The following is a 13,450-nucleotide window of genomic DNA, read 5'->3' on the forward strand; positions in this document are numbered from 1 at the left end:
GGAGATGGTACTTTAACAGTAAAAGGAGGATCATATGCTTATAAGATGCAATTTGAAATCACGTACTTACCCCGGCCCGAATCCACTAAAAAAATGGGTAATGTTGGCGAATCTTCTTATTATCGTATCGAGTTTCAATTCGACAAGTACCAACAGGCCGAAAAAGACGAAAAAAAGGCCTTGCATACTCGAGAAGCGGATTCAATAGCAACCCCTCTTACTGATGATATTCTTGACTTTCCTTGTTAAGGTCCCGCGGTAAAGTAAAAAAAAAGCTAAAAGTAGGCTCGCTATTGCGAGCTATACGAGCTGTTTGCCTTTCTACGGCTTCGCTATCGCTCCTATGAAGTGGTGGCCTTCTAGAAGCTTCGCCAGAAGCAAGCAAGATGAGGTCGCTCTCCTCCGCTCGTTCCGTACTTGACTTACGAGCTCGTGTAGTACTCGCCCCTATCTCTAACTCTAAAGGGGCTTATGCACTCCACTCGCTGTCTACTAAACGAGCCTTAGAGCGAGCGAAGCCTTCCATTTAGTGGCTTCCCCCCTTATCCCTCACCCTACTCTTTCATTTTCGCTTAAGCTTCCCCTGTTGTTTGTGGGATTAATTGATTGGATACCCGAGAACCATAATCTTTACTAGGAACAGCTTCTACGACGATAGGCGTAAAGGCATGATTAGTTCCACAAATCTCACTGCACTGACCATAGTAAACCCCTTCTCGTTGTACCGAAATAGAGATCTGATTTAAACGACCAGGTACAGCATCACATTTGACACCTAAGGAAGGTACAGCCCAACTATGAGGTACATCAGCAGGTGTTACAATAATACGTAGATGAGTTTTGGCTGGTACAACCACTCTATTGTCCACTTCTAATAAACGTGATTGACCCAATTCTAGATCATCTTCTGGAATCGTATAACTGTCAAAAGTGAGTGACTGTTCATCGGAACTGTTATAGTCTGAATACTCATAAGTCCGATACCATTGATGTCCAATAGCTTTGATAGTAATGGCTGGATCTACTACTACCTCGTCCATTGAGTATAACAGAGCAAATGATGGTATAGCAATGAACATCGGGATGATACTAGGAAATATGGTCCGAAGAATCTCGATAGTAGTTCCATGAACAATCCTTTGCGGGATTGGGTTTTTTTGATAGTGGAAATGCCATAAAGCGCGAACCAAGATCCGTGATACGAAAACCAAAATCAGAATGAGGAAGAAAAAGATATCGTGATGTAAATCGATTATTCCTTGCATCATAGGACTTGCTGCGTCTTGAAATCCTAATTGCCATGGCTCCGCTGCATCACACAAAGCTGCTTTATCGGGTAATATACCCAACCTATTCGATAGATCCAGGGCATCCTTATAGGCTTCACCTTCTATTCCGTTTTTGTTCAAATCATCTAACAGGTGCTCCAGAAAAGGGATATTGTTGCTTTCGCCATGTAAAGCTTCGGCCGCACTCAGAACGTCTTGGTCACTCTTGTTAGTCATCAACTCTCCCAATTTATCGTGTATATCAGATTGAAGCTCTACTATACGTTCACTGTCCGGGTTAAGACCCGGATGATCCTCATCAATACCATGAGTCTCGTAATTATAATTAGAAGGAGCCGGCTGCTCCACCTCAACATCACTTGCTATGGAAGGTAATGAGGGGACAGATGGAACCGAGTCGGCTGGTAAGGGTGGCAGGTCAGAAGGGACCGATGGAAAATCATTCCACATAGAAGCTGTATCACTCGAAGTTGAGTTAAGACTCTTCTCATCAAATAAAGAGATGCGTCGAACGTTGTTAAACATAGTGATTGATCTAAAATAATTCCCTCCAGACAGACTGAACTCTGAACTCCGTCAAGCCTGTAGGAGTAGTGAAGAACTATTGTTCAATGTGCTTGGTTGTTGACTAAAGAAAAGCATGGGAGTAGAAAGGCGGTCGAGTTAAGTAAAGACTCAAAACAATGAAATCCTGAAACACTATCTATATCTCTTTTTCCTCAAAGACAGAGCATTTTCGATCTTAGGCGAACGAGGGTTACCGGCTCTACGACCTCGCAAGGCGCTACTGTAGTGCTCTTTGGGCCTGCCGCTTTCTCAATCGAAAATGAAAACTGTCAAGAGCAGCCCTGCACTGCTCTATCTATGTAATTTCTTGATGGATTTTCTGCCATCACCTACGCAATTTCAAAGTTGCATTTTTCATGAGAAAAGACTGTTCATATCATATTTTTAGAATAGCCATTTTGAATGAAATAATACATGTTCCATCTCGAGTTGCATTGCTCGATGGAGGAGTCGTGAATTAGTTGTGGTATCCTGTACTGTAACCGGTACTTGATCATTGGGTAGTACCCGACCTGAGTAAAGTTGTAGTGATCCTTCCTACCGAAAAGGTTGGAAAGTCTCGGAGGCTGAAAGCCGAGGATGGGAATATGGTTGACTCAGAATTGACATAATAAAGACGGCCCAACTTCATCACCAAAGGAAGGAAGAGCTTTGCCCATTCGAATTAGAAAGTGCTTTCTAGAGAGCGGATGTTGACTAGCTAGGCTAACAAGGAAAGCAGATGCAAGAATGGATTTCAAAGGGGAAGAAAGTCAGAGATTGATTCTGTGTTAATCCGTAAGGTCATATCAAGGGCTTTATCTCCTAGTTTCTTTCACAGGTCTTAGTTCCGCTAGTCCTAGGAGCGAGAGGTACGAAGGCCTTGTTAGTAAATCAATATACCAGCGACCAGGGAATAGGTATACAGTTCAGACGATCTTGAAGACGATTAATTTGATCAACAGCGGATAAATTATCCGCAGCAACCTATCTGCTGATCTATCCGCAGCTTCGATTCCAGCCGAAAAGCGAATGCTTTCTTAGCTGCTACTTGGCTAAACATTTCTAGAAGGGATTCCGCTCCCCTTTAGGGAAAAGAAATCAATGAGACTGCGGTATGCCAGGTTGCCTGCAGGAACCATAAACTCGTGGGCGGAAGGCCTTACTTCCTCCTTCTGATCTTCTTTTCGCTCTTAAGGGCTCTAGATAGCCTGCGTTTTCCGATCATTATGTGGACGGCAGGGCGTTGATTTCAAAGTCATAATATAGCGGAGGCTTTGATAGGGAAAGATTGCATTAATCTGAGTGACTACGTGCCTGCCTATCGCCCATATTCACTAATTCAAATGGAATGTTGGCGACTGACTACTTACCTTTGGTATGGTTAAACATGTTGTTAGACTGAATCTTCTATTCTCTTTTTCATTGTCTCGAGGTTGTAAGACCTCTACTAAAGAATAGAATGGGCTGAGTCAGACTCTTCCCCGGCAACCAACAATCCCAGGATATCCTAATGAGATAAACGAAGTTCTCGCACGAGGTTTAATCCTTCTTGTCATATTTGATGATGAGATCAAAGACTTTAGTTGTCCAAAACGGATAAGATCGGGCTAACCCCTATCGATCGAACTACAGTAGGTCCATCAAACCAGGATTGAGGCATCCGGATTTCTTAGCATACCACGCCACTTGGCGTAGCAATGCTTGGTCCAACCGTCTAAGAATAGACCACTCCAGGAAGCTAATCAAGGACAGGGGCCTAAATGGACTATGAGTACTCCCCTCGTAAAAGCTCCCTCCTGCACCCTTCACCACAGCTGTTGGTAAATCCATTTTCTTCCCAGACACCAACCGCTTGACCAGCCCATAGTCAGAATTCTTTCAAGTCAGGTCTTGGACGACCTCGAAACTGCTGAGCGAGGAACCCCTTTCTCTAGCTCCTCCTCCAGAAGCCCATCAAAGGTGGGTCTGTAGGTAGTGATGTTCCTGCACCTTCTATTCCCGCCTATTGAGGCCGTTGACTCTGTAAAGGAAGAACAACAATGAATCCTGCTTCCTTGTGTAGTTCCAGCTGATCCAGTCGATTTAGAAATCCCTTATAGGGCGATATCCACCAAGCCAGCAGCATACCTTTCAGAACCAAAGTGACCCCTACTAGATGCGGCAAAATCCACCAACGTCAGGGATGGTAGCTAAAGATCGGAATAGAAATCCAGTGTGAGCTAACCGAATTTACCCTGCTTCATCTATCGTTAGGGCTCGGTGAGAATCTTACCTACCTTCCTTTTCCCCTGTTGTCTTGTCTAGCTATAAAATAGAACTTCTCTAGCGCCTCAAAGAAAAAGGGCTCCGTAACTCCTTTCACACTAAGCTAATTCAAGTGCACTAAGCAAAATGAACCCTAAAGCTTCAGCTGCTATCCGTGACAAGGTGGTATCAGAGCCTTGCTTCGAGGAAGCCTGGTTCGAGCTTGGTTCGTGGGAGCGAGACTACTTGTGGGCAAGCATGTCTGGCATGACTGAGGAAGTTGCTATCAACATGTAGGGAAGGGGAATCCCAACCTCCTCAGCAGGGAAGCAAGAAGGGACGAGGTCATAGTAAGTGCTGAGGACCTTGCTTGCTAGTCTATCTGTGAAAGTAAGTTTCTGCATTGGAGGCTGAACATCTACGAGCCAGCCGTCTTCAAGACATTACGTGAGAAGGAGAAATGCTGGTAGTACCTCTTCACAAGAGGATCAGACCAGATCCAAAATAGCGTATGAAATGATTATGGTCTATCTAGTACCAATGACTCCGCGATGATTACATCCCAGCAAATGGAGGAGCAAGTTATGGAACAAGCAACAGCTTTCGCGCGAAAAAGTTTTCTTGCTGGGTCTTGCTTGCACATTTCTGGGTTTGACCTTTCGTCCCTTAGTCTCACTATGTTCAACTAAGCTACTTTGTCCCTAGAACCTACTCTTATTGTGTATGAGATCGCCTGGCTATTTGTGTATGATTGAATCTTGTCCCGAGGGTAAAAAAAATTCCTTATATTAAAAAAATTAGGCTCGAGATAAGAAGTTGAAATTCAAAGAAAGTCAAATGGCAGAACAAGGGATGTACTTGTATTTCTCTATTTTTCATCGAGATTGGCTTGGTCTTCAGTTAATGTTAATAAAGGACTCAAAAAAAAGTCCCTAACCATTATTGTACCGGTAAACTGATGTCGTAGCAATCCTTAAAACTAAGCAGTGATCCATAAACCCTTTGTAGGATGACTCCAATGGGCTTTCATCTTACTTTTTCCTACCGGATCGACGGACGCGGAAAACTCTCTTCGTCTCCGTTAGTGCTGTGCTGGTCGTGCAAGCTACTTGTTGCTAAGGTCGACAATCGGGATTGATGCAAGTTTTTTTGCCTAAGCTCACTTTGTCTTAGTTGGTAAATCATACTTTTGAAGAATATAAAGAGGGAGCTTGCAACTGCTTTCTATTAAATGGAATGAATAACACTACTCAATCTAGTCTTTATTTCTATGTCACTAAGAAGAGGTAAGGGTGCCATTGACACCTTAGTCTAAATGAAAGTAGATAAGGACAAAAGCTTGAATAGCTCTTCATTCCTTGAGCTCGACTCGGTCGCTTTGCTGTTCTTGACAGTCGCTACGTTCCTCGAAGGGAGACCACTTTGCTTAGGACTTTTGATAGGCACCTGGGGACAAGCCTTTATCTAAAGAATTCGTTCTTTCCCCTGACTAAGCATCAAAGCGCCCTACCGAACGGTTTGTCTCTCAGCCTATTCGAGCGGTCTACTTACCCGATGTAAGAGCTTCTTCTTTCGTCCTGTAGTCTTCTTTTAAAAGAAGGAATGCCCCAACCACGATTAAGCGCTACGAAATCCGCCCTCCATTCTCTCAAGTACCTCTCCGCTTCCTCTGCTTGCTTTCATGTAGTTTATTCCGGCTAGACTTTCTTCTTGTCTTTACTTTATTTCAACTGAAAGTCAGATGCCACCGGTCTCTATTTATTGTATCTTGAGAGCTTTATAGGCCTTCCCTAGAACTCACCATAAGATTCAGCCTGGAATGACCAGCGAACTCGGTAATAGTCAGCCTGGCCGGCCTATCGAAAAAAAGTGCTTAGATGGCTTGAATTCCCCTGTTCTAGCTCTAGAAGAGTAAGCTAAGAGTCTTATTTATATTATATAAGAGCCCTAGTTTTTCCTGTAAGTTTTGGTACTAGGAAAGAATCCTAGCTCCTATAAGAATCAGAGGCGGCGGAGATAGACACTTTGGATTCGGCAAGCTGCTCCGCTTTCTAATTAAGATTCAAAAAAGAGGGTTACTACATTGATAGAGGCATAAAAGTATTCAGTTATCCCAATACTTCTCGTCTTTCTGGCTGCTATCTTCCTAAACTGTAGGAGGAAGGGGAAGGGCTTTATGAACGTTACAGAATGAATGGTCAATGATAAATCACCTTGCCCTCCCTTTAGAGGAGTAAAAAAGGTAAAGCTCCGCACTAAAATATTCTTTCGCTACCAAAGCTTCGGAGTTCTATTCCTTCTTGCGTCCAATCTCAAGGATAAATTCAACCTAACTCGCACTGCATGAAAGGACATAACCTAGTAATAGGTCAATCAGTTCTTCCTTTGATACTTATGCCATTAGATTAGAAAGAGTAAATTGTCCATCATCTTCGAAGGCCTAAATCCCCTGGGAGGAAATCGTATTAATGATATCATGATGCTACCTCTCCTTCATGTGCAGCCTCTTCTCAAGCAGTAGATTGCCCGAAGACAGACGCCCTGTTTCAGCTGAGAGCATTGATTCCCCTGGTACCTCTCTTTTCTATCACAGCATTAGAGGAGTGAGCCCGCCCTTCATTCATCAGGTCTCAAAGTATAGATTGTATGATAGGTAGGTGGAAAAGCTACAACATCACCTTAGTTCCCTGCCGTCTTGTCTTTCTTGAGGAGCAAGAACATTCATTAGTTCTTTCTCACTTGATCTCATGTCTTTTCCCTTAGATTATGTATTTGTTATTATATTATAGAAGGCATTCTCTTTCTAGACAAAAAAAAAAGTTGAAAATATTTTTTTAAAAAGGCAAAAGCCACTAGACGAGAGGGGCAAGCAGCGATAGCAGCTCGACCTTAGGCAGAGCCGCTCAAACAAAGATAGCTTCTTGATCCACGTATCTCATTGATTTAGCGATAGGGGCGGAATGCCAAGCCGCTCTAACACCATTCCATTGGGGAGTCCCATCCCAGCCTTAGCAGGGAACTTACTACAGAGCCAGACAGAGGACAGCACATATCATGAGAAAATTATCTAGATAGATAGGGCCCTAAGAACTTCATTCGTACTCTTGATGTAAATAGAGGACAGGACGCATAATAGCCTAACCCGCAAGCGGGTTAGTGACTTACGTACCTAACCTATTAGCTGTCCTGCTACAAAGCTGACTGATAATGCCCGCTTTACAAACGGAACACAGTGAGTTTTGCCGCGGGTCAACCCAACCCCTAGGCTATTACGGGCTATTACGCTTCTTGGCCTCATATGAGTGACCTACGTACCTCATAGGTTAAATTGAGTGATTACTCCCCTAAGCCACAAGCTGGTTAGGTCGTGGCCTACCTTTCAATCCGTATGTTAAGGGATTCCCTTGTGGAAATCTGACGTCGTGAGCTTAAACCTCAAGAATGAGTTCTTGCTCCTGAACCTATTGGTAAAGTGGCTTAACGCTCTTCTCCCGTAGCTCTCGTCTATCTTACCAGTCAGCCGGCTCTATATAGTGCGAGATTCTTTCATTATTGATTTTCTACGGGCTCTATAGGCCTTCACGAATGCGTCTTCTCGTCATAATATGGACGATTCCTAATTCATCGTTAAAACGTTAATTTCTCAGTAATAAGAGAAAGGGCTATGCTATTATCGGGATCTTGCTATGAGACTTTCTTTCATTTCTCTGATTCGATAGCGCTTCCCAAAGAGTGTATTTTAGCTAGCTTATACTCTTTCTTTTGCACTTGTTTCCGGGCAATCGTACCTCTCCTTCCTTTAACAAGTAAGCTCTTTTCTCTATCCAGACTCTATCGAGTCAGTACTTCATGCCTTACAGTCGAGTAATAAATTACCTTCCTTTATCAAGTAAGCATTATTATCTCCTTTGAATTCGTATGGTTGAAAGTTGCCGAGAATGGGTTAGAGCGGGTAACATAAGAAATTCCTGCGAAAGCTCCATCAATTAGATTGTCTTTGCGTTGGGGTTGAAAGCTCGCTCGGTTAATGGACTTGAACCCAGACAATGGACATGTCCCAACTTCCTTCCTATTAATTGAAAGTTGGTAACTTAGGCTGAATTCTCTTCGGACTCAGAATATGGTACCAAAGAGGAGGGTTCGCCCATAGTAGAAGAAAGTCTGCTACCGCCAACGAGTATGAAAAGGCCCTTTTCTTAGAGGGCTTGTCGCTCCTCCATCATATGCCTTCCTCGAAGACAAAGAGTTAGTTACTTAAAGCTTAGATTGTTGAATCGGAATCTGGTACCCAATCTTATATCGTGGAGAAAACCTCCCCCGCCACTGAGCCAGACGATGACGATGCGGTAGTTGATATAACGGGATCACTAGCTGATACCACTCATCTTGCTGATTCAGTAGTAAAAATGACTTATACCGTTGAATTACTTTCTTTATTAATGCAAGTCAGAGGGGACTACTTAGGAATCCTCAAACAAAATAGCACTCTTTCTATTTCTTGAGGCAAAATCCAATTCATCGAAAACGAGGGAACTTTCGTTAGTCAATATCCCAAACATAGGGCTTATGTGATACCTGTTGGATTAACATCCTAGACCGAAGAAAATAACAAGTAAAGCAGGTCAGGTGTGAAACTTTTACGTCTAAGTAAGTGAAGTTGTGCTAACCGGTCCTATCCTAGATCCAACCGAGTTGGGAACGAGCTAAAGTGGATTGATCCGGTCGACGTGGCTAAGCTGAAAAAAGAAGGGAGCCCTATATATTCTATACTGTATTGATGGCTCATTTTGGCTCACTTCCTCGATATGGGATCGAAAATGTTAAGTACTCAGATTTATTAGAGAGGTAGCGGGCTAGCTGTACAAGCAATTCGACCATATATAAGGGTAGGGTAAGGTCCCTCAGGCCAAGCCCATCAAAGGCTCCCCTAAGAGTTAGATTAGTACCGGCTTGATGATTCCTTTTTGAAAGGATAAGCCTAAGAGATTGCTAGCGAGAATAATTGAACTGAACATTGAAAGACTACTGCTTACAACTCGCTTTCTGTCTTATTTGCTGGCCTTTAAGATGACTGGTACTAGGTAAAAAAAAGGATATTACAATAATAATTGTGCACCCAGAGTAGACCAAAGCAGCTTCACTCACTTGAGACTCATACATTGACAGACCCAGACAAAGTTTATTGATATGAGCCAAGATCGGGCATGAGAAGGAAAGTGGCCAACTAAGCCCTATCAGGGTTTATAACGGAAGACAACTTATTGAGTAACTGCTTGATCCCATCACTTTGAAAGCTACAGAAAACAGCTGTCTCCAAGCTGGTTGAATATTAATTTGAACTCTATCTTTTGTTTGGCAAAAACGGATTATGATTTTGTTCTTCTAGCTTCGAAATCGGGCTTATCCAGTGGCGCTTGTCTTGGTCTTTCACGCGACTGGCTATCCCTCTATATATATTATACGCAATATCTTGACAGGCACGATCTACCTTGGCAACGAACTTCACGCTACGTCTCGGGGTGTACTTTCTATCACTTTCTGGCGGGAAGCCCCGAGCTCTTTGAGATTAGCATGATGATGTTTATATTCGCTTGAACTTGCATGTGAAAAGCATATAACTAGTCTTCCTTCTCATGGCCCGGCACAAAATGCTTCTTATTTTTGAGAAGCATTGTATTCTAATACATACCCAGATAGAAGGACTTTTTGCAGCCAGAACCAAGATATGCTTCAACATAGCAGCTTCCACCAATGAAGCCCGAAAGCACTTTTAATTTAAAGGTAAAGGGCAGCCAATTTCCAAGCAACATTCCCTTTGTTCTTAACCATATCAGGACCAGACCATAAGAACCTTCTGCAGATCTTATCTTTTGTCTTCAAATCAAAACCGGCAGTATGAACACAGTACTCCAGTAAACTTGCATGCTAAAGAGGGCACTCTGAACCAGTTGTCCAGCATATTAGAGGTATGGTATTTTCCAGTACATCTCTTTACTCTAGCTTTGATTCTCTCAATTAGAGGCAAACAATCACTAACTGAGAGACTGGCAATCCCAGGTACTTCATTGGCATTTTACCTTCATTAAAGCCAATTAGATTTGAAATATTGAACTTTGCAGCATCATATCCATAGTAGATTTTACTCTTGGATATGCAGTAAGACCAGAAAGATTTGTAAATTCTTTTAAGCATTGATTGACTACAGCAAATCCTTCTCACGAACTAGAGATTTAGCAATCAACTGAGTGGCTTTCGCTCCTTATTGTCTATCGACGGAATTAATTCATTCAAAAAAGAAAGAAAAAAGGGCTTTAACGGCTCTTTTCCTCAACCTGTTCAATTGGAGCTAGCTATAGAGCGCACTTTCGGTCAAAGGACAGGTGTTGGCAAAATTTTGGATAAATCATCCGTTTTTCTTAGGCAAGCAGTTGCCCGATCAGAATGATGGAGAGGTCATGCGTCTGACCACAACTCCATGTCAAATGTATTTCGATGGCTCCAGTACGCAAGGTGGTGCGGGAGCAGGTATTGTTTTTCTCTCTCCTAACTAGTAGTGAGACAAGTCATCGCTGAGTATCAGGTAATAGATGCAAAGCAGCAGCCATAGAGAAAAAGAGCCCTAGACTCGATTCGCCGAGTTTGATGAAATAAAAATAGACCAAGTACCTAGAAGAGCCAATGTTGAGGCTAACACAATGGCACAGCTGGCTTCGACGTTTGAGATTTCCTAATCGGACACCTGAAGAACATACGTTCAAAGGACGATTCCAACAACATTCCAGATCACTTTTTACTGTTACATAATGGAGCCAGAAGAGATTGGGCAGGATGATTGGCAACAGCCTCTCGTCAGGTACTTGTAAGATTTATTTATTTAATAAAATATGCTAAGAGATGCCAGGCCCGCAAGAAATACGGACCAGTGCAGCATGTACCAGCTTAAGAATTGCATCCGATCTTAAAGACTTCGCGCCTCGACGCTTTGCTTTGATCCCTGACCTAAACTCTTTGGTAGGCTACTCTTCTACCATGAAATGCTATAAGTTAGGTTTTTTAGCTTGCCTTTCTCCTTTCGTTCACTCGGCCTTCAAAGAAAGATGGACGGGGCGGGCAGAGGAAAACCTAACGATTGTTCCAATCGAAATGGAAAGAAAACCCATGAATAGGAGGTTAGGGGGGGACAGAAGTACTCAACGAGGATAAGGGATCCCCCCGGGTGGATGCGCGTGAGAAGAACTAAAGCCACTACAAGACTCCTACCTAATATCTTGCTATAGGCGCTTTTGGCTTTTGACTTGTTTATGTATGATTACGATAGAACTAGGGGCGCTAGCGTTGATGAAAAATTCCTATTCTTGCCTAAGCCTTCTACTTACTTTTCGAGTATAGCCTTGTGAGGAACTTTACTTTAGCTCTTCGAATGACAGAAACATCTTTCTTGCTCTATGCGAAGAATAGCCCTTAAAGCTGGAGAAGGAAGAAGTGTGAAAGCAAGCAAGTCAAATTCAGGCACATTAGGAAGTTCTTTTCTCTGAAGAATGTTCGAACTCAGACATAGATGACTGGGATCACTACACTGGCTTTGTTGGTTGGTTTGAGGTAGGCAAGTAAAGAATAAGAAATTAGGCAGGGACCACGCTACACTCTCACCTCTCTCGAGCTACAGGAACCCTAAGCCAAGTATGATGCTGACTTTGCAAGCGCAGGGAAAAGAGCTGGTAGTGATTCTTCGGGACAAAGGCCAAGGGTGAAGCCGGGGAAGTTTAATATTTAATAAATTCATAAATGACATCGCCTTTAGGGGCGCCGTTTTCATCTAACTAGAAATATCGTATGAGAAGAAAAAGAATGTTACGTTACGCCCAAAACACTACACTATGTTTCCACTCCATTTTCATTACGAAGATGTCTCACGTCAGGATCCGTTGCTCAAACTGAATCACGCCAACGTTATGGAAGTTCCTAGATCGTGTGAAATAAGACTAGTACCAAAGGCACCCTATGATTTCATAATCAAAAATGGAAAATTGGCTATGGAGATTCCGCGCGGTCAGAAATTAATACAGACACACAGGGGTTCGACAGGAAAGTCGTTTCGATCAAATCCATTCTTGGGGTCAAATAAAGACAAAGGATATGTCAGTGACCTAGCACGACAAAGCACTCTCCGAGGGCATGGAATGTCTAATTTTTCGGTAAGAATCTCGACAGTAATGTCTCTGGTGGATTCTCCGGTCGAAAGACGGCTAAACTCAATTCAATTCTCGATGGAAACGGAGTTGTTCGAATTCTCCCCGGAACTGGAAGATCATTTCGAGATCTTCGAACATATTCGAGGGTTCAATGTGACTATTGTAACTTCGGCCAACACACAAGATGAGACTTTACCACCGTGGAGCGGCTTTTTGCAAAAAGATGAGGGAGATTCTGAGTAAGAGATGTTATGGACGAATTGTTTGAAGCGTTTCTTCCCTTTATTGAAAAAGTTGGAGAAGCTGCCGGGCTTAAGGAGGACTCTGATGCCACATCTTCACTTGACTTCAAGCAGGAAGTAGACCAGCCGTCTGAAGCCTTTAAGAATAGAAAGAAGGTTGAGGCTGATTGGACCCTCTTCGTGCCTGACTTCTCTATTGATCTGACCGGCTCGATTGAGACAGAGAGTAAAGGTGCGAATCGGCTAAAAGGCTGAGTCCGAGACTGGGAGAAGAACTTGCAAGAAATGCAGACTTCGCTCCGCACCTTTAGGTAAAGATCCCCAATGTCCAATCTTCCTTTTATGGAGATATTCTTTTATGTAACTTCCGGTAAGAAAGGGGATAGATTATCGAAAAAAAGATGTGCGCACGAGAGGATTCTAACTTTCATACATAGAAGAATGATTGGCAAAGCACTCGAACAAAGCCCTTAGCTTCTAACTTCATTCATTCGAAGGTCGCTGGAATTTAGTTAGGAGCAAATCCGTCACTGACGAGGAAGGAAAGGGAAGGAAGATATGTACAAGAGAAAAAGTATATTAGAAAGCGTTAACAAGACTATCAGACCAAGAACAGAACTGCTGGAGGAACAACTACCTAAGGCTGAAAATGACATAGAATAAGTGAATCTCATGCACACTTTGAGGGAGGTGGTTAACCGGTGCTTAGAGAACTACCTGGGATGCCGATAGACCAAGGGAATGGGTACGTTGGTTACCCTGGGCAGAATAGTGGTACAATACCACTTATCATTCGGCAACCAAACAAAGACCGTTTGAAGTGGTATATAGGCGCCACCGCCTCTAATTACGTCCTATACTCCTTAGTCCAACAAAGTGCATCAAGTTGATTGCGACTTACGCTAGGGATTGTGTTTTGCAATTTGGAAAGGAG

General features: G+C 43.0%; 1 protein-coding gene across 1 annotated transcript; it reads right to left on the minus strand.

Moving 5' to 3' along the window:
- Window positions 1–268: 268 nt before the first annotated feature.
- Window positions 269–1,885, minus strand: LOC140183372 (cytochrome c oxidase subunit 2-like). Its single transcript, XM_072231799.1, has one exon. It carries the CDS (start codon window positions 1,812–1,814, stop codon window positions 573–575), a length of 1,242 nt encoding a protein of 413 aa, XP_072087900.1. The 5' UTR covers window positions 1,815–1,885; the 3' UTR covers window positions 269–572.
- Between the last annotated feature and the right edge of the window lie 11,565 nt (window positions 1,886–13,450).

This window comes from Arachis hypogaea, unplaced genomic scaffold, assembly GCF_003086295.3.
Source record: "Arachis hypogaea cultivar Tifrunner unplaced genomic scaffold, arahy.Tifrunner.gnm2.J5K5 arahy.Tifrunner.gnm2.scaffold_22, whole genome shotgun sequence".
Lineage (NCBI taxonomy): Eukaryota > Viridiplantae > Streptophyta > Magnoliopsida > Fabales > Fabaceae > Arachis > Arachis hypogaea.

Bases quoted from the DNA above. Each gene is read 5' to 3' on its own strand.
- LOC140183372 (XM_072231799.1), bottom strand. From the start codon at position 1,814: ATGTTTAACAACGTTCGACGCATCTCTTTATTTGATGAGAAGAGTCTT.